Below are 27,535 nucleotides of genomic sequence, written 5' to 3'. Positions count from 1 at the left end.
TCAATACTATTTAGTTCTTTAAGCAAATAAACAACTAAATAGTTGTGTAAGTGCTTAGTTTATATGGAGGCAGGGAATGTATTGTTTACATGTAATTGCATAAATAAATGAACCTGCAATATAAATCTATAATTTGATCAGAATTTGTATAAATAAATCTGCAAGATAAGTCTAAAATAATAGTTTTCAATGAAATATTGAAATTTATATGTGGATTTATAATAATAATTCACCTTATTAAGTTTACATTTGAATTGCATAAATCTGCAAAATAAGTCACAAAAAACATCTTATATAATATATATTTATATTTACATGCGGATTTATAAAAATAATCCACCTTATTAAATTTACATTGAATTGCACAAACTGATTTCAAAATTCATTAAATTTTGATAAGTGGTATTAATTTATTAAATGGAATATTCTATTGAGCTGAAGCTAATGTCATACAAATAATTTAATTAAAGTAATTATTCTTGTTTGCACTTTATAAAATAAAATAATTATTTTCACTCGTATTATGTACCTATTTTATTATTTTAGATTAGATATCTTAACTAAAATATCATTTACATAATATGTACTGATACAAATTCCGTAATGAATAATTATGGATTCGTATTTGAATCTCAAATTCTTATTAAATACGGATTTAAATGAAAAGCTTGTAAGATATTGATAAAAGAGGAGGGTTCAAATGCCTTCATTTGTTTGTTTTCACTATACTTTCATTTTTGAAAACATTAATAAATCAAAATTTAAATTATAAACGTCAAAATAAAATCGTTAGATGTGATTTATATTATTTTTTCTGTGCTTATAAAAAAAATCACATTTTCATTTTTTTTTTATGTGAATCTATCATTTAAATAATCAACGTCTAGAAATTATCCATATTATTACATTTTTACAAGTTCTTGACGACAACCAGAACAAAGTTAAAATGTCACAATTTTTTACACATACATAGATAAAATGATGTAGATCATATCTAATGATTTTATTTTAACTTTTAAATTTTAAATTTTAAATTATTAAAGTTTTTAAAAATAAATGCATAATAAAAACACAAAAAATAGAGATATTTTAACCCTCTTTTATTAGAGGTATCAAGTTACAACAAGTTACAACAAGCATTTTCTACATTTTCAAAGTCCAAATTGTCGATCCAAACCGTTAGATGTGATCTCTACAATAAAATGTGGTTGGAGACCAAATTTTACATTTTTTGGAATTTTTTTACTATTTATTTAGATGGGTACAAAATTCAATGGTCTGAATTTGACTAGTTTTTGTATCCATCTTAATAAATAGTAAACAAATTCCAAAAAATATAAAATTTGGTCTTCAAACACATTTTATTGTATAGATCACATCTAACGGTTTGGATCGACGATTTGGACTTTAAAAATGTAGAAAATACTTGTTGTAACTTGATCCCTCCTCCTTTTATTATACTGTAATACTTTAATTTCTGGATAGGTAGATGAACAGTTCCACCGCAAGTTTCTCTGCCATACTTCCAATGTAGCTAAGTGTATAGTGGATCGATCTTGGTATCTCGATACAGAAGCTAAAGCTGCTAAACGATGTCTTCTTACATGATAAGAGAAACAGAGAATCAAAAAACGACGGTACTGCATCTTCCGAAATTTTTATTAATATAAAAATAAGATAACAAATTTCACATTTTACATCAGTTTTTCTCAAATTTCTAAAACTACATAATCCGCAAAATGATTTACCAAAAAATTATTGAATTTCTGTTTTTCTCAAAATTCTAAAACTACACAATCCGCAGAACAATTGATCCGAAATTCATAAATTTCCGGTGAATTATTATGCGGATCTAGAATACAACTTTTTGCATAATAATTATGCAGAAATCCTATTCCCATTGAATAAGTAAGTGGAAATAAGATTTTCTATTTTCTATTTCAATTAAATAGAAAATGCTCTAATTTTTCTATTGCAATATTAGAAATATCTGTATATTTATTGAAAAATAGATGGAATACTAGAATTGAATTTATTAGAAAGACTGCGACATATAACACCTATCAATATTTTTAAGGCAAGATTTTTTGTGTCAGTAAAAAAACTAAAATATTTTTTGGTGTCTTGCTGGAAAAAATAAAGAAAAAATAAAAATTAATAACTCAGTAACACAATGAATTATTTTTTATATGTCCAAAATATTTCTTATTAATAAATCAGATTCAAAATATTTTTTATTTTTTTTCCGGTACCACACCAACAAATATTTTAGTTTTTTTTACAGCCACAATAAATTATGCTCGAATAATGTTTTGTAATACTTCTAGTACATCTAAATTATAAGGTATTTCATCTATGCTGTCTGATGTTTGTTCTAGGTTATTTAAATTGTATGTTGCTCCATTTATTTTAAAAAAAAATCCGTTGGATTGATGGGATATCATGCGACAGAGCCGAAGGGAGAATTTCTAGAGAAATAGATTGAGTACCTTAGAATTTGAATGTATTAGAAGGATCACGATAATTTTGTTATTTGAACCGGGATCAATAACTTATATTAAAAAATATATATATATTTTTTTCAATAACAGGCCAATAAATATTTAATTTTTTTTACGGCCACAAAAAATTATGCCTAAAAAATGTTGATCCGAATTATTTGTCAAAATCTTTCTAATAAATTCAATTCTCCATCTATTTTTCAAGATATAAAAAATTTTAATATTTCAATAGGAAAAAATTAGAACATCTTCTATTTATTAATTAAAAAAAATCATATTTCCTCTTAATTATTCAACGGAAATAGGATTTTCGCAAAATTATTACGCTGAAGTTGTTTTTCAGATCTGTAGAATAATTCACCGAAATGAATTTCCAGTGAATTATTCTACGGATTGTGTAGTTTTGGATTTTTGAGAAAACAGGTGCATAATGTGAAATTTGATTTTTTTTTTTTTATATTAATAAAAATTTCCGCTACATCTTTGTTGTGTTTCGGCTGTTTGCGTTGCTGAATTTAAGTCGCTGAACCAACTCATTTGGGATGATAACTGATTAATTATGTGCATTACAAATTAACTGTAATAAATTTTAAATTTAATTGAACTGAATTGCTGTCCATACAGACCATACTGTGAGCCAACGATCAGGGAGCGTCAAATCAGAACTGAATTAATTAGTATTTGATCTAGTGGTAAAAGACAACATTCTCTACATCGGAGGTTGTGAGTTTGAATTTCGAAATCCGAATGTGAAGTCGTAATTTTGTAAAAATTAAATGGAAGTTAGTAGGCTAGATCTTTACCTTTTTACAAATAACAAAATATATTTAACTTAATTGTTTGACATTTTCAGATACTAAGTTATAATATTTTTACGTATGTTCAGAGCTCTGTTCTGTTTTATACATATATTGTATGCCATTATATAACAATAAAGTTTTAAAACTTTATGTTCTATGTTATTATTTATATTTGACCGAGTCAATTCATTAATATATTATTTTTAAAGCCCTCAATTACTTAAATGGAAGATATTGCAACATATATATTGAGATAGATAGAGAGAGATTCCAATTCATTTATATTCTCCGTCATTTGTTTTCACTTTTCAACGAACGGTTCAAATAAAAAGGTCAGTCATTTTGTTGCTACCCCTTCTGCCCGAAGTCACGCTGCTTCTCTCCCATATTAATCAGTGTTGTAAAATTTGTCCGTTTAGGCTGATTAATTATTAGCGGTGATCAAATCGATATGAATTTTTTCACTAATCGGCTGATTATTTCTGCTTAATCGTTTGGTGGTACTCTGTCCGTCTGATGACCGCATACCATTTTATACAACACTGATGTTAACAGCGTGGGAACGGTTCGATACTGATCGAAGCCTTTCAATCCGAATTAAAATTTGTGTGTTCTTAATTTACATAAATTTAAAGTTGTGCGCACAAGTGTTAATACGGATTGAATAGTTCACATCAAAAATAATTTGATCTGAAGTCATCCATATGAACTCACGACAAAATTTAGGCCGGATTGAGCCCAAAAAAAAAGAAAAAGAAAGGAAAGAAAATTTAAATTCGTTTCCCACCAACTCAACCGAAATCTTTTTATCACCATACCACTTACTCATCTGGATCAGCTTGTGAAATATTCGATCACTGATCAGCTCCTCTCCATGACCAAATATGCCTTCTATTAATCATTTCTGGACTTATTTTTGTTTCTAAAATGGAAATTCTGAACGCAATTGAAGCTGGACGTGTAACCGATTGGACTCATCGTATGGTTTTGGTATTTGATCCGGTACAAGATGCATGAAACTTTTGGATTACTTAATACCTATGGAGCAAAAATGGGAATTGATGTTCCAAAGCATTTCAGAAATTAGAAAATTAAAGATAGAATTAGGATTCGTTTGTGGTGATCATAATCATACTTTGTAACGGCCTAAAGCAGTTGGTTTAATGCCGTCACAATCGGAGATTTGGCCAAGAGAAGCATATGAATCAACATGTCAAGAAGCTGGTGGTTTAGAGCTTTTCAGAAGAAACATAGAAAAAGATTATGTTAATCTTATTTGGAATATCAGAAAATAAATTTGACTTGTGGTGAAGCTAGACACATGCTAAGGTACTAGTGTAGCCAATATTTTAGAAAATAGTTTAATGATTTCTTTCAACAAACTGAACAATTAGATGAAAATTGGCATATTGGAAAATACAAATATATTTTGGGCCGAAGTAAATGCTGATCGATTAAGCCCAATTTGGTGATCTGATATGATTACATTTGACACAGTCCAATTTGAAAGATTGGATATGACACAGCCCAAATCATATACTTTTCGTGACACTCAGAAAGTGCAGTTAATTTTCTTTTCTTTTCGTGAGGTGCTGTTTATGTTTTGTTGTCGATCGGGAATCTCACGTGGATGAATTAATTGTGCTCTCTCTTAATATATATTATTTGAATTGTAATTGGGAGTGACGATCGTTGTTATTTTATTAAGTACTTTGCACAGCCTAACTGCAATATATTGTTTTATATATTTTTACAGAAGTGACTGAGTTTCAGGTCGATCAAAAGGAACTTTTTGCACCGTTTACAAGTAGACCTTAATTTAAAAATTAACTACTTGGTAGTCTCCACCAAGTTTTGTTAATATAACCTAGGCAGTCTTTACTAAGTTTTCAGAAAAAAAAAAAAAAAAAAATCTACTTGGCTGATCTGTAAATAGTGCAACTGTAGTTGACTGTTTTTATTTATTCATATTTGCTATAGGAAGGCGTATGAAATATGCTTTGGCATATAATTCTATCCGTGGCAAACTAGTTAAATATTAATTGTGTGAATTGGTTATGGGGCGATTAAGATTGAGCAATTATAAAAAGAGGGGACCTATTTTAAAAATAGGTGGAATTTTTGTCCAAAAGACTTTGAACAAATGATTAATTATCCAAAGTTGGATCTGATTCGTGTCAAAATTCATACAGACAGGTCAAACTTATTAAGTTCTAATTTCATTCATACAAATCTCGATGACACAGATCAAACGATTTTGACCCCTTTTTAAATAAAATTTGTACATAGTTCTTGAGACAACCTAATTCCTATACAAAAAGAAAAGAAACAATGCAGGTAGTACATTTTCCGTAGATTTTATAGAATATCTACTTTTAAAACTTCAGTGAATATACTCTTCCACCAATATATTTGACAAATTTCTCATACGGACCTCCATTGGATAGCTTCATTTCCTTACATTTTTCTCATTCATTCCTCCCTCTTATTTACTTCGCCTAATCAAAATTATTCCTCTTCAATATAATATTTGACATAGATAAATACAATTGTGAGTATAATTTGAAAGTCCTCATATGAATTAAAATTTGAGCATATTTAATAAATATTTATTGAAAATGAACAGTTATATAAATCTAATAAGGGAATTTTTTTTTATGTCACTCCAAAACTTGAAAATTATCAAATTACCACCCCAAAACTTAAAATTATCAAATTGCCACTCTAAAATCATTCAAATTATGAAATTGCCCCAATTATACATCTAATATACATATTTGATTAAATTTATTCTGAAAAGTATTGTATTAAAAACGTATTTTAATATTTCTAATTTTACCCTTCAATTCAACAGATAAAATTTAAGAACTTGATCTCTCCAGTCCAACAGAGCCCTTCATCCCCTTCGCCTCTCTCTGTCGTTCCTCCACCTCTCTTGTGAACTTCTTCTGCCTCTCTTTCACCCTAAACCCTAAATATGGTCTAGGGCTAACCCCTTCACCTCTCTTCCTCCGCCTCTCTTGCTCCACCAGCACTTCCTCCGTCGATCCTCCTTCCTTCCACCAACCTTCCACCATCCATCGCCATCGGCCACTGGTGGAGAATCACACGACGTCCTCCTCAGAGATCTCCACAACTTCGGCTCAGCCAAGCCACTCCTCTCCGATGGTGTTGTGCCCCAACTGTGGCCACAAAGTGATCAAGCTCGTGAGCCAAACTCCATCGAATCGAAACAAAGTGTTTTACAAGTGCCAAAAAAACACAATGGTATGTAATTTTAGCAATTTTTATTTAGATTAAGCACTAAAATTTGATTCCATGTACTTGGTACTTTAGCCGATTTTTTTTTATTTCAGCGATTTGTGACTAGTAGGTAATCAGTGATTTCTTTGATATTAGCAATTTCAGCGATTTTTGAAACAATTAGTCACTACTGTAGGAGAGGTACTGGTATAGCTGTCTGTTGTAAGGGTAGCAGGGATTTTTCTGAAAGTTGTCCAATTGGTCTGAAAAATTAGTCCAGTTGATATTAACATATCAAGTAATTGGTATCATGCAATTAAATCTGCATGCAGTTCTATCTTAAAAATATGGTATAAACTGGAACAGTTGGTCTGAAAAATTAGTTCAGCCAGTTGAAATAACAGGTCTGAAAAATTGGTGCAGCCATTCAAATCTACTTTGCAATGAGAGCTTGGAGCACAAAAATGATAGTAAAGTGTGACTGATCGATACCTGACTTGTCTATCCTTTCTGATCCAGCAAGATCAACCATAAGCAACTTGCTTTTGAGAATTATAGGTACATTGTTAGAATTTCAAATGTCATATCTACTGGTAGCCACGAGGTTCCCTCATTTTCATCTTTGTACATGGACCTGTTCATGGAGTATGATATTATAAGATACTTAAGCGTAAGGGATCATCGTACTAGTTCAGACAATACATTACAATCATACCATTTTTTAGTTCAATATTAGTTAATATGCTAATGAGGAGTAGGTGAAAATGCAAAATTCAAATCCAACTAGAAATCATAGTCTATAGAAAATTCATTATTTTGGTGTCTTGACCCAATTTATTTTTTCATGAGACTTAGTCTATTTCCTATAACTATTTGAGAAAATATTAGTGTTGTATTAGTTATGGTCCATACCACTAAAATAGCATGGTTTCTAGATACAACTAGACATAAATATAAACAAAATAGTAGCTTTAAGTACTACACAGAATCGAGGCGGTGCACTTGTTCTTATCACTATATTTTTACTTCATCAGTGATCACTCATGTACCATGTGCTTTAAAATTTCAGATGTAGATTGCATTGAGCAATTGTAATGAGCAATTTCTGATGTAGATTACATTGAGGCTGCATACACACCTATTAGCATAAAAAAGGCATCTAAGTTGGGGTATTGATAAAGTAACTACCATGTATTTATGCTATGTGCAATTATAGGGGTAATAGGGTTAATTTGGATTATAGATAATGAACTTTTTTTTTGTAATTGTAGTGGAATCATAGTTGCAATTTTTTCATGTGGGAGGAGTACGAGGAATTTCTTTGCAAATTATGAATTGTGAAACAACGGAGTGATGTCGAGCATGTGGTATCAGACGTTCGTAGAAATAAAGCTCAATATGATGTTGAGATGGGAGAATGGAAGGAACACAACTCTCGCCTTGTTAAATTAGTGGAGCAAATCAAATTTCTCGTTGCTATCATTGTCTTTGTGATGGTCAGTATTTTAGTTGTAATGATATGCAAGTAGCGTTGATGTTTGGATGTTAGAATTTTAGGGTTCTGTTAGACTTTTAGGGTTATGTTTTAATTTTAGCTACCTTGTTGAATTTTCTTTGTAAAGTTGACAATGTTTGAATGCTATTTTGTTCAATTTTAATTCCAACTATTTTGTTCAATTTGATATATGATGATGTTGCCATATTCAATCTATTGTTCTGACCAATTTGAATACCAAAACATGTATTTAGAACCATCAAATAGCGACCATTGCATTGAATATATATAGAATGTGGTACTGCTGCGCTTTTATTCTTATTTTACAGAGAAATTGGTGAAATCAGGGAAGTTTCTGACATTCTGAGCTTTTGACGCGACCCGCATCATGGCCGACGCGAGTCGCATCACATCCTGACGCTACCACGAGATGCGAGGCACATCAAGCAGGTCGCACTGCCAATTCACGCGAGGCGCATCACGCAAGTCGTGCTGTCAACTCATGCGAGGTACATCAGACAAGCTCCAACGCGAGTCGCATCACTGGTGATGCGACTCGCATCGAAGTTTCCCAAAGCATGAAGCGGAGGCCCAATGACAGCCCAGTAAAGGCCCAAATTTGAAGGATCATTTGGGGAAAGCTATAAATAGACCACCCTCTGCCACTGGAGAGGGAGTTCAGAAAATTCAAGAATTCAAACCTCAAGGCCTTTGAAGTGTCGCTCAAGAAAGAGGAGGAGTTGAGGAGGGAAGATTGAAAGATTCTTGCTAGATCCATTTCTTCATTCGGTTTTATCATTATTTCTTCTCTTATCTTTTTCTTTATGATGTTTGAGTAGATCTTTCTTGTTTCTAGGGTTGATGTAATCTAAAATTCTGTTTGTATGCATTGAACTTGAATTTGAGTTTTTCTTGTGTTTGATTGCCTGAGTATTATTCTTCCATTGCTTGATTGAGATTGTTTGAATGAATCTTGATGTCTAATGTTGAATGTTTCTTGCAATTAGATCAAATATTTGAGGTAGATTTTAGATCTGAGAGGTGAGATCAATAGTAACTGAGAGGTGAAATTTCCATCTATTGAGAGATAGTGGATACCTTTAGCAAACCAGACAATTTACTTAGGTTGAACACCTGTAAACGAGAGTTTGAGGTTGTAGACCTAAGAAGCTGAAGTTGTACATCCTTACCAGGTTCATTAAGCCAATAAACGAGAGTTGAGGTGTAAGAATATTAGGTACGGTCAACAGATCCTTACACAAGCAGATAACTCAGAAACAGGCCAAATGCTGCATTCACTCGAGGACCACGCGAGTCGCGTAGGATACCACGCGGGTCGCGTCACAAGGGTCGCGTGAAGGTCCAGAGAGGAAGAGTTGAGGATGAAATCTGAAATCCTAGAAACTTCGTTTTAAAATCAAAGTAAAACCAAACGTTTAATTGTTTTCTTTTTCTGTTATTGAACTTAGGAATTTAAACAAATCAAACCAATCTTTTCTCAAAATCTAGTACCTAACTGAGACAAGCAAAGGTTTAGAGTTGAACTGTACCGTCCCTGAGGATCGATACCTGATTGTACTCTTGAACGAAAGTTGTGCACTTGCAACCTAATTCGAAAGCTAAATCACAGTTTAAAAGGGTATAGCTAGCTGTACCTGAAACTTTGTGTATACGTTTGCATGTGAACATATGACATGTGATTTGAATTATAAAGTCAAGTCCCTGGGATACATACATATTTATTCATAATTTTGTACATTTTATACATGTTTGTTTCATTAATTTTAATCATGGGGTCTGACAGGTCCTGTAATTTTTTTTTTGTTGAATACCAGACTTTGGAAATTAATTTCCAACAATTGGCTGAACCAAATTTCTTGTTCTTTATATAGAGATTCACTCGAAGTCATGTTCTATATTCTTGAGAAATTTCAGACCCATTAGAAGTTCAGAGCCATGTCAAATAAATATTTTCATGAATGGGTATTTGCTGATACCAGTGCTGGAATATTGCAGTTTTTGTAATTTTCAGATGTGAACTTTAAAATTAGCTAATATATAGCTAGAAAATGCTAAAATTGTGAAATTTGATTCTAAATCGTGTGTTTTGAAGTCTCTATCCATCTATCTTTGTTTTTACCATATTACCTTTTTATCAGTAGGTTCTGTATAGATTTCAGATGGTTGTTTTGTGGGCTGTTTTTTTATACCAGTTTCACCCTTGCCGACAGGCAATTTTGTGATTTTTATTGAGAACAATTGGTTGGGCCAAATTTGGAGTTCTTTATATGAAAATGACCAGCAAATCTTGAACTATATGCAGATTTAAAGGGTTCATATATTCTCGAGAGACTAACATTTATTTTTACACATGTTGTATTTATTTTCACAAAATTTCCAATGCCCAAGCATGTTCATAGAGATGAGCCATATCATCACATATTTACAGGAACACCTATAATACAAAACTTGGGTTTTGAAATCCAAAACCATTGACAAATGTTGCAATTATTTCCACTCATGTTGACGCAAAGCGATCAAATGAAATAGAGAAGAATCCCTGAGAGTGAGAACTGGGGAATACTGAAATCCTGATTGCATGCGAACTAGAAATTTTGTACACATCTGAGCACTCATGCCAATCACCATCACAAGTCAGTAGGATCCAAGCACTCATGCCAAACCAAACCGCTTAGCCACCTCTTACAAAAAAAAACTTCAAATTTATGATGAAGCTGCTTCTTTCATGCAAGATCATGAAGTTCAAATTGGCCCGTAGACATTCATTAAAAACACAGTGCAAAATACAAAAGTAACCATGCTGCTGCTGAGAATAGCACTCTCATTAAAAACATTGAAACAAACTAACTAATAAATAGCTACCATATCCAAGTTTTCGGTAGATAAATGATAAAACAAAAACAACAAAGAAACCTAAAAAAAAAACAATAGCACTCTCAACCCTCTGTGTCCATTCGAGTCTTTCTTGTTCTCTTCCTACACATAAGAAAACATCAAGTTTATTATTTATTTGAAAAGTAGTTTGACATAATAAACTCAGAAAATCAAAAAACAATGCAACAATACCTCTTGTTGGTGCTTGGTCCAGAATTGGAGGCGTCTTCTGTATCACCGGGAAGTGGAGCTTTGCATGTTCTTTCTTGGTGGCCATATTGCTTGCATCTCTTACATTGGTGTTGTTTTTTGGACCTCTTCTCAAGACAACCAGGGATCCTTTCTTTTTTAAGCCTCCCGGGTGGTCTCTTCGTCTTGGGTGGATGAATCATGAACCTCGGATCATGCTTGATCCATTATGGTTTATCGGTCATGGGTCTGATTACACCGGCATATGCAACTCTGAATCTATGAAGTGAATAATAGTCGTGTACATAATCCTTAAGACGGGCTCTTTGAAGTGAGCAAATAAATGCAATAGCATGAATGCATGGTGCTCCACTGATTTGCCACTCTCTATAAGTGCACTCTTTTCTATCCAACTCCACCGCATGCCTCCAAGCATTACCATCCGAGTCCATTCCACTCACTCATGCACACTTATCACCACCTTTAATAATGCTCACCTTCCCGACATTCCTGCCTTTGCATTTAATTGCTTGATCACATTTGGGAGAATCACATCTTAAAGTTTGGCACCAACAATACTCCTTTTGTCAAATGTCACCATTAATCATTGCCTAATCTGATCAACGATATGCAAATTCTTCAAGTCTTTTATCCAACTATTGAAGCTCTCTGATATTATTAATATACTCACACTTTTGGTAGCTCCGAGAACTTACTTCTACACCATAGTTGATTGTGATTCTTCTCGAGATATGTAATAGCCTCCAGTGATACTTTCTTAATCTCACTCAAATGGTGTTGGCACTTTTCTATAGTGTACGCCTTCGCTATAGGCCACATATGAGTAGTTAAGACATCACCACGGTACCTATGCTCCGAATTGGGAAATACACTTGCAATAGCAGCTGCTAATCCCTTGCATACATCCGAAGAGATAACCAACCCCGGCGGAGTTTCTATTGCATTCCTCAACTGACTCATAAACCATGTCCAATTCTCCGTAGTTTTTTGTATCAAAAACTACATATGCAACTAGAAACAACCAATTATGCCCATCAATATTGGCAGCAGTTGCTAGTTGTCCCTTCCACTTGCCTGTCAAATGAGTCCAATCAACCCCTAAATATGGTCTACAACCTTGTACAAACCCGTCTATGTAAGGTTTTAGAGCCACAAAAATCTTGCTAAAAAATATCTTATTGTCATCACTTTTGCAATCTATCTCAACAATGCTACCGGGACATCTCTTCTCCAACTCCGCCTTAAAATTGTACAACAATTGGAAGCTCTCCTCCCACTTCCCGTGGATTTGATCAAGAGCAACTTGCCTTCCCGACCAAGCTTTTCTATAAGTCACCTTGACATGGAACTCATTCTCTAACTTATTTTTTACTTCCTTTGCTCTAGCCGAGGGATGCTTTCGTAACTAATCGCCCACCCTATCAAAAACCCAAGACTTAGAAGCCATCTTTCCGTCAACCATGGTAGTGGATGGACATGTATATTTAGCTGGTAATAACTTCATTTGCAGTTATAAAAATTTAAAGTTATCATTACACAGTACATTACAAATTTGAATTACATGTAAATATACCTAAATTTTGCATAGAAACCATGAAAGTTTTTTTTTTATCTTGGAGTATAGAAGCATAAATTCTCAAGGACAATCAGGATGTTTGCACCTTCCTATGAACCTTTTCTTGTTCGACTTCAGTGTATGGACTTCAAACTCATTTTTAATGGCAAAATGCCTTATTGCCTTTCTGAAGGCATCGACATCGGAAAATAATGCATTAACCTTTATTCTAGGATTTTCAGGGTCAAATGCAATGATAGGTTCGCACTGCACAACATCATCTACCGTTGGCTCCTCGTGCACATTATCCTCAACAGCCTCTACTGTTGGCTCCTCGTCCACATTATCCTCCTCTGGATCAACGTGTACCCCCTTGATAGCATGGTTAGCACCCTCATGAGCAAGATCACCCTCAACATCGAAACTATACAGGATCTCATTGAATCCCACATAATCGTCAAGGTTATCAGATTGATCTGACATATTACATCCCTGGGAGCTCCCTATATGACTTTGACTACCAAGTGCTATGGTTGGTGATGGTTGGGATGGAGTGCATGGATAAATGGAATTCGTACCACTACATTTCGAGCTTCAATCCAAATTACAAACTACTATAAGAAGTGAGATTTTTCTTTCATTTTGGAACATCCTAAACATCTCTGATATTTGTGACTCAGACACTACTTCCACATCTCTATCATCATTTTTGTCAAACATCCATATCTTTGGTGTTTAATAACTCCCCCAACATAGATCGTCAAATAAGTCACTCCTCAAATCACACAAAGAGAATCTATCCGAATCCACCACCCATTTTAATGTTTTCCCTTGACATAATCCTTTTAACTGTCAATTGGCTTTTTGAGGAATCCTTCAATCTTAATCACTATTCTAAATGTAGTTTCTGGGTCATACCTATACATAATTATAGAAATAATGTTAGATTACGCACAATGCAACATTCATTCAAATTGAAATATAAATTTTACTCGCTAGGAATCCATGACTTGTCCATCTTATTCACACCCAATGTTATAAAATGCGGTTTCTATGCGGTATGCGGAAGGCCCCATACCGCATATACGGTATGCGGCCGCATATGCGGATTTTAAAATAAGAATTCATATATATTTGGAATACATAGTAATACAAATAGGAATAATAATTTATGAGGAATACAAACAACATAATACAAACACAAATTGCAAAGCATAATACAACCATAAATGTCACAACTCACAACATATACAAACAACAAACAACATAGACAATACAAATAAATCTAAATAAAACATAAGTTAGAACACAATTACCCTTCTAAATAAATAAAACATAAGTTATTACCCTTCTTCCTCAAGTGATACATTTAAATGGAGTTCTTCATCATCGTCGTCGTCATCATCATTATTGTCGTCATCATCATCATCATCAGTAATATCATCATCTCCTATGTCATCAATGCCCACCTCGTTGGTATTTCCTGCCAATGGTGTAGAGGAAGAAGTTGAACTTGAAGCTAAACCAATTTCTTCGGGCAAATCTAAGGCTGAACCCCCTGTCCAATCCCTCACATATTCATCTTGCTCTTCTTCTCTTGCACACATTGGATCAGATTTTCTCAAGATCTTCCGATCATTTATGCGTGCATTGAATTGAACAAAAACGATATCATTGAGACGTTACACCTCTAGCTTGCCCCTCTTCTTTGAATGGGTCTGTAGAAGTTAAGGTGCATATAAAAAAAAAACAGAAGATTAAGGTGCATATAAAAAAAACAGAAGTTAAAGTGCATGTCAAACCAAGTATATTAGAGGATATATTAGAGGAAAAAAACAGTACCCATTCGAATGTACTCCAGTTCCTTTCGCATCCAGAAGCACTGCATGTCAAACCAAGTATTTTGATGGCTATATTTCTTAAATAAGGTGCTTCTGAACCATGGATAGACCACCAATGAGCTGTCAATAAAAAAAATTATTGCAAATCAGTATTTTAACGAAAAAAATCAGAATTCAAAGGTGAAAGATACAAACCTGGATTGAAAGCTTCGTCATTATTTTCTCTCTGTCTCTTTGCTGTATCTTTTCCAAATTGTCCCATTGACTCTTGAAAGCTGCGCATTTCAACGGTCATGACAGTATCTTGAATCTTTGCATTCGGATAATACCGCACAATACAATTAGAAATGGCATCCATTATGGAAGGGTCTGTTCTCATCTCTTCAAAATCCCTATAAAAATAATAGGGATTGAGGTAGTACGCTGCCTTATGGAGCTCACCATCCAATCTACCCTTCATTCCATCAACAATTGCCTTTACGCACGGCTGAAACACATCTTCATTGTATCTAAAAGCCGCCTTTGCCTTCTTTATTGCATCTTTCAAACCTCCAAAAACAAAGCCCATAGGCTGCTTCTCCTCTCCATCAACAATACGAAGAAGAACAACTAATGGCTTAAAAATTTTGATTGCTAATGCCACTGATTTCCAAAAACTATTGGAAACAACAATTTTTGAATTTTTCTTCCCTTATCAGCAAATTTCTTTCTCTTTTTCTTAGAAGGATTAACCAATGCATTATATTCATCAGAAAGGACCATACGTTTTAATTGTAACTTCTTTTGATAAATGCTTTCTAAGGTAAGAAAGGAAGTAGCAAACCTTGTAGCTCCAGGTCGCACAATATCTCTATTTTCAGTATGACCACGCATCAAAGATAGCACCTGATGATGACTGTAGATAAAATTGGCAACCTCTTTAGTGTCTCTTATCACATCACTTATCTCCTTCTGCTTTGAGATGCTCTCCAACATGAGATCAATGGAATGTGCTGCACATGAGGTCCAATAAATTCGGGGGTATTTTGCCATAAACAATTCAGCAGCTTTCATATTTGCTGCAGCATTATCCGTCACAACTTGAAGCACATTCTCCTCCCCAAACTTCCTTTACTCCGCTTTCCACAAATTGGAGTATATATTCAGCCGTGTGAGATTCTGAAGATGCATCAATGGCTTTCAAAAAAATAGTTCCTTTCGAACTATTCACACAAAGGTTCATTAGGCTCCGACTTCTTCGATCAGTCCATGCATCTGTCATTAAGGTGCAGCCATTTTTTCCCCAAGCTTCCTTATGAACCTCCAAACTGGTGTTAGTTTTTGAAACTTGCCTCTTCAATAGTGGCACACGGTACTCATAAGGAGTTGGAGGTTTGTATCCTGATCCATATTGACCAACCGCTTCACAGAAACGAAGGAAATCCGGGTCAGCAAGTGAATTGAATGAAATTCCTCGCTTGTAAGCCCAAAAAGCTAAATAGTCATTGACTTTATCCCGTTGCTCCTTACCATAGGTATCCTTAATGACTTGTTGCTTTCAAACCCCTTTCTCTTTCACCAAATTCACCGGCTTCTTGAGCCGCAACCGCTTCTTGTCCCTCTCTGTCTCTAACTCCTCCGGCTCAGAATCATCGCTATTTATGTTAACATCTGCTACTAACTCTTCTGCTTTCTTTTTTCTATCTTCTGCTTTCTTCTTTAATATCTCCAAATACCCAATAATTTCTTTTTGCACTTCTGCATTAGCTTTAGGGCATTTTCGTATGTTACCTTTGATCCCCGCAAGATGCCACTTAAACCTGGTTATTCCCCCCGTACAAGGAAAATCGCACAATAAACACTTGACTAAATTTGGGTCACTCTTATCCGTCAACCTCCCATACTTCCACCCAGGATCCATTGAGTTTAAAGGCCTATACAAATTCGTTGAAGTAATGGAATCTGAGGTCGACATTGCATGAGAACCAGAACTAGACATGATCCTATGTAAAAAAAAAAATTCAGATATTGTATTTAAATACAGAAGGTGGCTGACAAATCAAATAAGATTTTGTATTTAAATTCAGATATTGTATTTCAATTCAGATATTGTATTTAAACCAGAATCAAGAGTTTATGCATTTTCTCTTGATTTCGTTGAACCAAGGTGGCTGACAAATCAAATACAGATATTCAATTGCTTAATCTCAGTGGTCTGGTCTCCTGTGAAGGCTGTTACCGATTGCTTGAACTTGAACCAAGGTGGAAAAAGAAAGAAAAGCTTTAGAAGTGAAAAACTAAAAAATCAGAAAAAAAAACACTCACGTTTAGGCTTGAACGTGAATAGGCGGAGCTGCAGAGGATTCAATCAGAGACGGAATAGGCGGAACCGCGGCATGTGATCTGTTTTGGAGGAGACGGAGGGCTGGAGAGTGAAGAGCGATTGCCGCTCGGTGGATCAATTTTGAGAGACGGAGGCGGATCTGGATTCTGAAGAGAGGACACGGGAAGAATGAGAGACGGAGAGAAATCAAATTAGGGATTGCGGATCTAATATGCGGGTAATATGAGGGTTATATCTAATATGCGGATTTTATGCGGCCGTTTATATATTATGCGGTCAAAATTATGCGGCCGATTATGCGGCCGCATATGCGGAACCGCATATTGAACCGCATATTAATTTTCTATGCAGTTCGAGACCACATACGCATATGCGGCCGCATAGACCGCATTTTGTTACACTGTTCACACCTCTAATGCCCTCCCTAAAGCATGCACCATCTTAACAAGGATTGCAATTTAAACTTTATGTTAATTCAAATAACATTAGAGTGGAAGCAAATATATGTTGTGGCCATTCATAATAGCACCAATTACAAATCAGAATAGAAAATTCAAGTGCAAATCCAGTTTTTTGTCTAAAATTTGATCAGCTTGCATAGGGTTGTATCGGCAAGTTCAATGCCACTTCATTTTGATGCTTTTCTACAAATTTATTAATAATTAAGACAATATAGACCTAATCAAGCAGGCTGTCAGCTTGGTCAAATACCAGTTTGGTTCACAATGAGTATGTTGGTGTCACTGGCCTTGATCTGAGAAGCTAGTTCATCCATTTAAATTACTGCCTAGAAACAAATAAGAAAGAACAATAAAAGATACCTTTTGAATTTGAGATCTAGTTTGATCATTTGCTTCCAATCTACTTGTCAAACTCAGCTCTGATTTGTTCACAAGAAGTTCGTTTTAAATGTCTCCCTGTTCAAAATTTACAGCTTTAAAAGTGCAGGCTAACTAGACTGAAAAACTTGTATTGTAAAAACAACGCTAAACATATTTGTGCATCCTTTTCTTTTGAGAACAATAATAATGTACCACATCTTCCAACTAAACTATAAAATTACTCATTATGTAATTAAAACATAACATATTAGGAGCTGTTTGCAAATGATATCCAATTATTGAAACCAAGAAGTTAAACAAAGTTTTATAAATTGTCTCTTCACTTTCTTGTATTATTCAAATCATATCATCACTAATTTCCATACACTTGGCATGGAATAATCAGGTACTAGTGACCAGATTTTAGCTCAAACATGCTCTTCAAAAGGGAGGCCTTTTAGAGTTAGGAGCGAAATTATCAAATTATGTTCTTCAAAAGGGATTGGAATGATTTGGTAAAATATAAAAAGTTTATAATATCATACCGTGTATTCTTTATAAAAATGAGAAATTCTTTTGAATACTCCCATAATAAAATTCATATCCTCTTGGTATAGGGACATTTACGAGTACCTACCAAATGGGAGCCATGAAGACCTTTACGATGCAAAAACAACAACACAACACAACACTTTGCCCCTGGCTGTTTAAGGAGGCTAAGAAGATGATCTCATTGGACTTTAGATGAAGTGATCTAACGAGGTGAGTTGGGAGAGGAATTCTTCAAAAGGGAGGCCTTTTAGGCAGGAGGTTCGGCGGATGAGAGCTGATGTCGGCTTGGCGGAGGAGGGGGGTGGAATCAGATTTAGGGTTAGCGGAGGAAATATTCTGGCGAAGGAGGAAAGGTGAAAGAGAGGCGAAGGGGAAGAAGCTTATTTGGTACTGGAGGGATCCATTTTCTAATTTTATCTATTCAAATGAAGGGTAATTTTGGAAATACCAAAATATATTTTTTATACAATACGTTTCAGAATAATTTTAATCAAATATGTATATCAGATGTATAATTGTGGCAATTTTATCAATTTAATGATTTTGGGGTAGCAATTTGATAATTTCTATGTTTTGGAGTGGCATAAAAAAAAATTTCCCATCTAATAATAATATTATTTTGTCAACATTTAGCTATTTCTTTTGAGGCATATAGATTTCATTAATATTAGTATAGTTCTAATTTTGAAGGCATCTATGATGATTATACTTGGGAAAAATTAAGTAATGTGACTCTTCTTTACAATTGCTAAACACGTCTTGAGAATTTTAAGAATACAAGTGTATCAAAAGAAACTGCTAAATGTTAAAACTTAATTAAAAGAACCAAGCTAATTAAATATCTATAAGAATGACATTTTTATTAAAATTAACTAGACCATAATTAATACATAGTCAAACAATTTTATTTCCAATAAATATAGGCTAAAAGGTAGATATTTAAAAAAAAGGGAAAATTCTTGCTCTTATAAAGTTTTAAAATAATCAATTTCCCTATCAAAATAATCAATTTGTAGAGAAATATTTCTATCCTCAGCCTTCTATCCATGTTTTGTCCACACTATTTTCAAATAAGCCGTCTAACAGTAGTGAGTATTAGCGTTGTTAAAGTCCTATTATCTTCCCATATAGGAACACTACTAGAATGCTCCAAACACCTTCAATTGTAGTGTTGTATTAGGGTTGTAAATGCCCTATTATTTTGCCATCGGGAGACACTACCATAGTGCTCCAAGCACTTTCAATTGGAGTGTTTTGTTAGGGTTGTAAATGCCCTATTATCTTGCCATATAGAGTCCGTACTAGAGTTCCCCCAGCACCTTACTTTTGAGTGTTGTATTAGGGTTGTAAATGTCTGATTAACTGCCATATTCAGACACTACTACAGTTATCCAAACACCTTCAAATGGAGTGTTGTATTAGGGTTGTAAATGCCCTATTATCTTGCCATCTAGAGACACTACTAGAGTGCTCGAAATACATTCAATTGGAGTGTTGTATAAGGGTTGTAAATGCCCTATTATCTTCCCCCATGGAGACACTACTAGAGTGCTCCAAACACTTTCAATTGAAGTGTTATATTAGGGTTATAAATGCGTTATTATCTTGCAATCATGATACACAACTAGAGTGCTCCAAATACATTCAATTGGAGTGTTGTATTAGGGTTATAAATGCCATATTATCCTGCTATATAGAGACACTTATAAAGTGCTCCAAAAACATTCAATTGGAGTGTTGTATTAGGGTTGTAAATGCCCTATTATCTTGCCGTATAGAGCCGCTACTAGGGTGCTCCAAACACCAACAATTGGAGTGTTGTATTAGGGTTGTAAATGCCCTATTATCTTGCCATCTGGAGACACTACAAGAGTGATCCAAACACTATCAATTGGAGTGTTATATTAGGGTTATAAATGCGTTATTATATTGCAATCTGGAGACACAACTAGAGTGCTCCAAATACCTTCAATTGGAGTTTGTATTAGGGTAGTAAATGCCCTATTATCTTGCCATCTGGAGACAGTAATAGAGTGCTCGAAACACCATCTATTGGAGTATTGTATTTCGGTTGTAAATGCCCTATTATCTTGCCATATAGAGACACTTATAGAGTGCTTCAAAAACCTTAAATTGGAGTGTTGTTTTAGGTTTGTTAATGCCCTATTATCTTGCCATCTGGAGACACTACAAGAGTGCTCCGAAAACTTTCAATTGGAATGTTACATTTGGGTTATAAATGCGTTATTATCTTACAATCTGGAGACACAACTAGAGTGCTCCAAATATCTTCAATAGGAGTGTCCTATTTAGGGTTGTAAATTCCCTATTAGATTGCCATCTGGAGACACTACAAGGGTGATCCAAACACTATCAATTGGAGTGTTATATAAGGTTATAAATGCGTTATTATATTGCAATATGGAGACACAACTAGAGTGCTCCAAATACCTTCAATTAGAGTGTTGTATTAGGGTAGTAAATGCCCTATTATCTTTCCATCTGGAGACAGTAATAGAGTGCTCGAAACACCATCAATTGGAGTGTTGTATTAGGGTTGTATATGCCCTATTATCTTGCCATATAGGGACACTACTAGAGTGGTCCAAACAACTTCAATTGGAGTGTTGTATTAAGGTTATAAATGCTTTATTATCTTGCAATCTAGAGACATAACTAAAGTGCTCCAAATACCATCAACTGGAGTACTGTATTAAGGTTGTAAATGCCCTATTATCTTGCCATATAGGGACACTACTAGAGTGCTCCAAACAACTTCAATTGGAGTGTTGAATTTAAGGTTGTAAATGCTCTATTATGTTGTAATATGGAGACACAACTAAAGTCCTCCAAACACAATCAATTGGAGTGTTGTATTAGGGTTGTAAATGTCCTATTATCTTGCCCTATAGAGACACTACTAGAGTGCTCGAAACACCAACAATTGGAGTGTTGTTTTACGTTTGTTAATGCCCTATTATCTTGCCATCTGGAGACACTACAAGAGTGCTTTGAACACTTTCAAGTGGAGTGTTATATTAGGGTTATATATGCGTTATTACCTTACAATCTGGAGACACAACAAGAGTGCTTCAAATATCTTTAATTGAAGTGTCATATTAGGGTTGTAAATACCCAATTATCTTGCCATCTGGAGACACTAATAGAGTGCCCAAAACACCATGAATTGGAGTGTAGTATTAGGGTTATTAATGCCCTATTATCTTGCCGTATAGAGATGCTACTAGGGTGCTCTAAACACCAATAATTGGAGTGTTGTATTAGGTTTCTAAATGCCCTATTCTCTTGCCATATAGGGACACTACTAGAGTGCTCCAAACAACTTCAATTGGAGTGTTGTATTAAGGTTGTAAATGCTCTATTATCTTGCAATCCGGAGACACAACTAAAGTGCTCCAAATACTATCAATTGGAGTGTTGTAAGGTTGTAAATGCCCTATTATCTTGCCGTATAGAGACACTAATAGAGTGCTCAAAACACCATGAATTGGAGTGTAGTATTAGGGTTGTTAATGTCTTATTATCTTGCCGTATAGAGACGCTACTAGGGTGCTCTAAACACCAATAATTGGAGTCTTGTATTAGGTTTCTAAATGCCCTATTATCTTGCCATACAGGGACACTACTAGAGTGCTCCAAACAACTTCAATTGGAGTGTTGTATTAAGGTTGTAAATGCTCTATTATCTTGCAATCTGGAGACACAACTAAAGTGCTCCAAACACCATCAATTGGAGTGTTGTATTAGGGTTGTAAATGCCCATTATCTTGCCATATTGGGACAGTACTAGAGTGCTCCAAACAACTTCAATTGTAGTGTTGTATTAAGGTTGTAAATGCTCTATTATCTTGCAATCTGGGGACACAACTAAAGTGCTCCAAACACCATCAATTGGAGTGTTGTATTAGGGTTGTAAATGCCCTATTATCTTGCCATATTGGGACACTACTAGAGTGCTCCAAACAACTTCAATTGGAGTGTTGTATTAAGGTTGGAAATGCTCTATTATCTTGCAATCTGGAGACACAACTAAAGTCCTCCAAATTCCATCAATTGGAGTGTTGTATTAGAGTTGTAAATGCGCTATTATCTTGCCATATTTTGACACTGTTAGAGTTCTCCAAACGCCTTAAATTGGAGTGTTGTATTATGCTTGTAAATGCTCATCTTGACATCTGGAGACACTAATAGGGTGCTCGAAACTCCGTCAATTGGAGTGTTGTATGAGGGTTCTAAATGCCCTATTATCTTGCCGTATAAAGACGCTACTAGGGTGCTCCAAACACCAACAATTGGAGTGTCGTATTAGGGTTGTAAATGTCATATTATCTTGCCATTTCAAAACCCTATAAGAGTGATTCAAACACTATCAATTGGAGTGTTATATTAGGGTTATAAATGCGTTATTAGCTTGAAATCTGGAGACACAACCAGAGTGCTCCAAATACCTTCAATTGGAGTGTTGTATTAGGGTTGTAAATGCCCTATTATCTTGCCATCCGGAGACACTACTAGTGTGCTCGAAACACCAACAATTGGAGTGTTGTATTAAGGTTGTAAATGCTCTAATATCTTGCAATCTGGACACACAACTAAAGTGCTCCAAACACCATCAATTGGAGTGTTGTATTTGGGTTGTAAAGAGATGCTACTAGGGAAACACCAACAATTGGAGTGTTACAAACACCAACTAAAGTGCTCCAAACACCATCAATCTGGACACTACTAGAGTGCTCGAAACACCAACAATTGGAGTGTTGCTTTAGGTTTGTAAATGCCCTATTATCTTGCCATCTGGAGACACTACAAGAGTGCTCCGAACACTTTCAATTGGAGTGTTATATTAGGGTTATAAATGCGTTATTATCTTGCAATATGGAGACACAACTAGAGTGCTCCAAATATCTTCGATGGGAGTGTCGTATTAGGGTTGTAAATACCCAGTTATCTTGCCATCTAGAGACACTAATAGAGTGCCCAAAATACCATGAATTGGAGTGTAGTATTAGGGTTATTAATGCCCTATTATCTTGCCGTATAGAGATGCTACTAGGGTGCTCTAAACACCAATAATTGGAGTGTTGTATTAGGTTTCTAAATGCCCTATTATCATGCCATATAGGGACTACTAGAGTGCCCAAACAACTTCAATTGGAGTGTTGTATTAAGGTTATAAATGCTCTATTATCTTGCAATCTGGAGACACAACTAAAGTGCTCCAAACACCATCAATTGGAGTGTTGTATTAGGGTTGTAAATGCCCTATTATCTTGCCATATAGAGACACTACTAGTGCGCTCGAAACCCCAACAATTGGAGTGTTGTATTAAGGTTGTAAATGCTCTAATATCTTGGAATCTGGACACAAATAAAGTGCTCCAAACACCATCAATTGGAGTGTTGTATTTGGGTTGTAAATGCCCTATTATCTTGCCCCATAGAGACACTACTAGAGTGCTCGAAACACCAAGAATTGGAGTGTCGTATTAGGGTTGTAAATACCCAATTATCTTGCCATCTGGAGACACTAATAGAGTGCCCAAAACACCATGAATTGGAGTGTAGTATTAGGTATATTAATGCCCTATTATCTTGCCGTATAGAGATGCTACTAGGGTGCTCTAAACACCAATAATTGGAGTGTTGTATTAGGTTTGTTAATGCCCTATTATCTTGCCCTATAGAGACACTACTAGAGTGCTCGAAACACCAACAATTGGAGTGTTCTTTTAGGTTTGTAAATACCCTATTATCTTGCCATCTGGAGACACTACAAGAGTGCTCCGAACACTTTCAATTGGAGTGTTATATTTGGGTTATAAATGCGTTATTATCTTGCAATATGGAGACACAACTTGAGAGATCCAAATCTCTTCGATGGGAGTGTCGTATTAGGGTTGTAAATAACTAATTATCTTGCCATCTGGAGACACTAATAGAGTGCCCAAAACACCATGAATTGGAGTGTAGTATTAGGGTTATTAATGCCTTATTATCTTGCCGTATAGAGATGCTACTAGGGTGATTCAAACACTTTCAATTGGAGTGTTGTATTAGGTTTCTAAATGCCCTATTATCTTGCCCTATAGAGACACTACTAGAGTGCTCGAAACACCAACAATTGGAGGGTTGCTTAGGTTTGTAAATACCCTATTATCTTGCCATCTGGAGACACTACAAGAGTGCTTCGAACACTTCTTTTTTTTTGAAATTGCTTGGTAGTGGCTACCAAGTTCACAATAAATAAATTTGTTTACAACATCATTGTTCAACCTCTCGAAATTAAGAACTCACTAAAAAAAAGAAACTCAATACTGCAACCTATTCTTTCCTCCAAGGCATCGAATCCACAGTTCTGTTTCTGCAAGAATTGTTCTCGCTAGCAACCAAGGGGGCATTCTTTTGCTTCTGAAAATGAATTCATTTCGCTCCTTCCAAATGCTCCGAACACTTTCAATTGGAGTGTTATATTAGGGTTATAAATGCGTTATTATCTTGCAATATGGAGACACAACTAGAGTGCTCCAAATCTCTTCGATGGGAGTGTCATATTGGGGTTGTAAATACCCAATTATCTTGCCATCTGGAGACACTAATAGAGTGCCCAAAACACCATGAATTGGAGTGTAGTATTAGGGTTATTAATGCCCTATTATCTTGCCGTATAGAGATGCTACTAGGGTGCTCTAAACACCAATAATTGGAGTGTTGTATTAGGTTTCTAAATGCCCTATTATCTTGCCATATAGGGACTACTAGAGTGCTCCAAACAACTTCAATTGGAGTGTTGTATTAAGGTTGTAAATGCTCTATTATCTTGCAATCTGGAGACACAACTAAAGTGCTCCAAACACCATCAATTGGAGTGTTGTATTAGGGTTGTAAATGCCCTATTATCTTGCCATTTGGAGACCCTATAAAAGTGATTCAAACACTTTCAATTGGAGTGTTATATTATAGTTATAAATGCGTTATTATCTTGCAATCTGGAGACACAACTAGAGTGCTCCAAATACCTTCAAATGGAGTGTTGTATTAGGGTTGTAAATGTCCTATTATCTTGCCCTATAGAGACACTACTAGGGTGATCGAAACACCAACAATTGGAGTGTTGTTTTAGGTTTGTAAATGCGCAATTATCTTGCAATCTGGAGACACAACTAGTGTGCTCGAAACACCAACAATTGGAGTGTTGTATTGAGGTCGTAAATGCTCTATTATCTTGCAATCTGGACACACAACTAAAGTGCTCAAAACACCATCAATTAGAGTGTTGTATTAGGGTTGTAAATGCCCTATTATCTTGCAATCTGGAGACACAACTAGAGTATTTCAAATACGTTCAATTGGAGTGTTGTGTTAGGGTAGTAAATGCCCTATTATCTTTCCATCTAGAGAAACTAATAGAGTGCTCGAAACACCATCAATTGGAGTGTTGTTTTTGGTTTGTATATGCCCTATTATCTTGCCATATAGAGACACTACTAGTGCGCTCGAAACACCAACAATTGGAGTGTTGTATTAAGGTTGTAAATGCTCTAATATCTTGCAATCTGGAAACAAATAACGTGCTCCAAACACCATCAATTGGAGTGTTGTATTTGGGTTGTAAATGCCCTATTATCTTGCCCCATAGAGACACTACTAGAGTGCTCGAAACACCAAGAATTAGAGTGTCGTATTAGGGTTGTAAATACTCAATTATCTTGCCATCTGGAGACACTAATAGAGTGCCCAAAACACCATGAATTGGAGTGTAGTATTAGGGTTATTAATGCCCTATTATCTTGCCGTATAGAGATGCTACTGGGGTGCTCTAAACACTAATAATTGGAGTGTTGTATTAGGTTTCTAAATGCCCTATTATGTTGCCCTATAGAGACACTAATAGAGTGCTCGAAACACCAACAATTGGAGTGTTCTTTTAGGTTTGTAAATACCCTATTATCTTGCCATATGGAGACACTACAAGAGTGCTCCGAACACTTTCAATTGGAGTGTTATATTAGGGTTATAAATGCGTTATTATCTTGCAATATGGAGACACAACTAGAGTGCTCCAAATCTCTTCGATGGGAGTGTCGTATTAGGGTTGTAAATACCCAATTATCTTGCCATCTGGAGACACTAATAGGTAGTATTAGGGTTATTAATGCCCTATTATCTTGCCGTATAGAGATGCTACTGGGGTGCTCTAAACACCAATAATTGGAGTGTTGTATTAGGTTTCTAAATGCCCTATTATCTTGCCCTATAGAGACACTACTAGAGTGCTCGAAACACCAACAATTGGAGTGTTCTTTTAGGTTTGTAAATACCCTATTATCTTGCCATCTGGAGACAATACAAGAGTGCTCCGAACAATTTCAATTGGAGTGTTATAATAAGGTTATAAATGCGTTATTAGCTTGCAATATGGAGACAGAACTAGAGTGCTCCAAATCTCTTCGATGGGAGTGTCGTATTAGGGTTGTAAATACCCAATTATCTTGCCATCTGGAGACACTAATAGAGTGCCCAAAACACCATGAATTGGAGTGTAGTATTAGGGTTATTAATGCCCAACTATCTTGCCATATAGAGATGCTACTAGGGTGCTCTAAACACCAATAATTGGAGTGTTGTATTAGGTTTCTAAATGCCCTATTATCTTGCCATATAGGGACTACTAGAATGCTCCAAACACCATCAATTGGAGTGTTGTATTAGGGTTGTAAATGCCCTATTATCTTGCCATTTGGAGACCCTATAAAAGTGATTCAAACACTTTCAATTGGAGTGTTATATTAGGGTTATAAATGCGTTATTATCTTGCAATCTGGAGACACAACTAGAGTGCTCCAACTACCTTCAATTGGAGTGTTGTATTAGGGTTGCAAATGCCCTATTATCTTGCCCTATAGAGACACTACTAGAGTGATCGAAACACCAACAATTGGAGTGTTGTTTTAGGTTTGTAAATGCCCTATTATCTTGCAATCTGGAGACACAACTAGAGTGCTCGAAACACCAACAATTGGAGTGTTGTATTAAGGTTGGAAATGCTCTAATATCTTGCAATCTGGAGACACAACTAAAGTGCTCCAATCACCATCAATTGGAGTGTTGTATTAGGGTTGTAAATGCCCTATTGTCTTGCCCTATAGAGACACTACTAGAGTGCTCGAAACACCAACAATTGGAGTGTTGTTTTAGGTTTGTAAATGCCCTATTATCTTGCCATTTGGAGACACTACAAGAGTGCTCCAAACACTTTCAATTGGAGTGTTATATTATGG

General features: G+C 35.2%; 1 protein-coding gene, 1 long non-coding RNA gene and 1 pseudogene across 2 annotated transcripts; 1 reads left to right on the top strand and 2 right to left on the bottom strand.

The window, feature by feature from the left end:
• The first annotated feature begins 6,353 nt into the window (after window positions 1-6,353).
• On the top strand, window positions 6,354-8,138 carry LOC144544525 (uncharacterized). Its single transcript, XR_013508246.1, has 2 exons — window positions 6,354-6,568; window positions 7,816-8,138. It is a non-coding gene; the product is annotated as an uncharacterized LOC144544525 (long non-coding RNA).
• A 2,724-nt stretch (window positions 8,139-10,862) lies between these two features.
• LOC144544049 (uncharacterized) lies at window positions 10,863-13,182 on the bottom strand (annotated as a pseudogene).
• A 936-nt stretch (window positions 13,183-14,118) lies between these two features.
• Window positions 14,119-16,518, bottom strand: LOC144544048 (uncharacterized). The gene is made up of 6 exons (XM_078292466.1): window positions 16,084-16,518; window positions 15,872-15,996; window positions 15,364-15,648; window positions 14,736-15,196; window positions 14,542-14,660; window positions 14,119-14,417 (listed from the first exon to the last, which is right to left on the bottom strand). Exons 1-6 carry the CDS (start codon window positions 16,516-16,518, stop codon window positions 14,382-14,384), a joined length of 1,461 nt encoding a protein of 486 aa, XP_078148592.1. The 3' UTR covers window positions 14,119-14,381.
• Window positions 16,519-27,535: the final 11,017 nt, after the last annotated feature.

The sequence above is a fragment of the Carex rostrata genome, chromosome 26, assembly GCF_964058835.1.
Source record: "Carex rostrata chromosome 26, lpCarRost1.2, whole genome shotgun sequence".
Taxonomy (NCBI): Eukaryota; Viridiplantae; Streptophyta; class Magnoliopsida; order Poales; family Cyperaceae; genus Carex; species Carex rostrata.
The sequence above is the reverse complement of the archived record's forward strand: the minus strand, read 5'-3'. Positions and strand labels throughout refer to the sequence as shown.

Excerpts from the sequence above, each read along its gene's own strand:
- LOC144544048 (XM_078292466.1), bottom strand. The coding sequence starts at position 16,518 with ATGTCTAGTTCTGGTTCTCATGCAATGTCGACCTCAGATTCCATTACT. Across the intron at positions 15,997-16,083 it reads ATTTGGTGAAAGAGAAAGGG|CGAGGAATTTCATTCAATTC; the intron begins GTTTGAAAGCAA and ends TGGGCTTACAAG. Across the intron at positions 15,649-15,871 it reads CGTGTGCCACTATTGAAGAG|GAAGTTTGGGGAGGAGAATG; the intron begins GCAAGTTTCAAA and ends AGCGGAGTAAAG.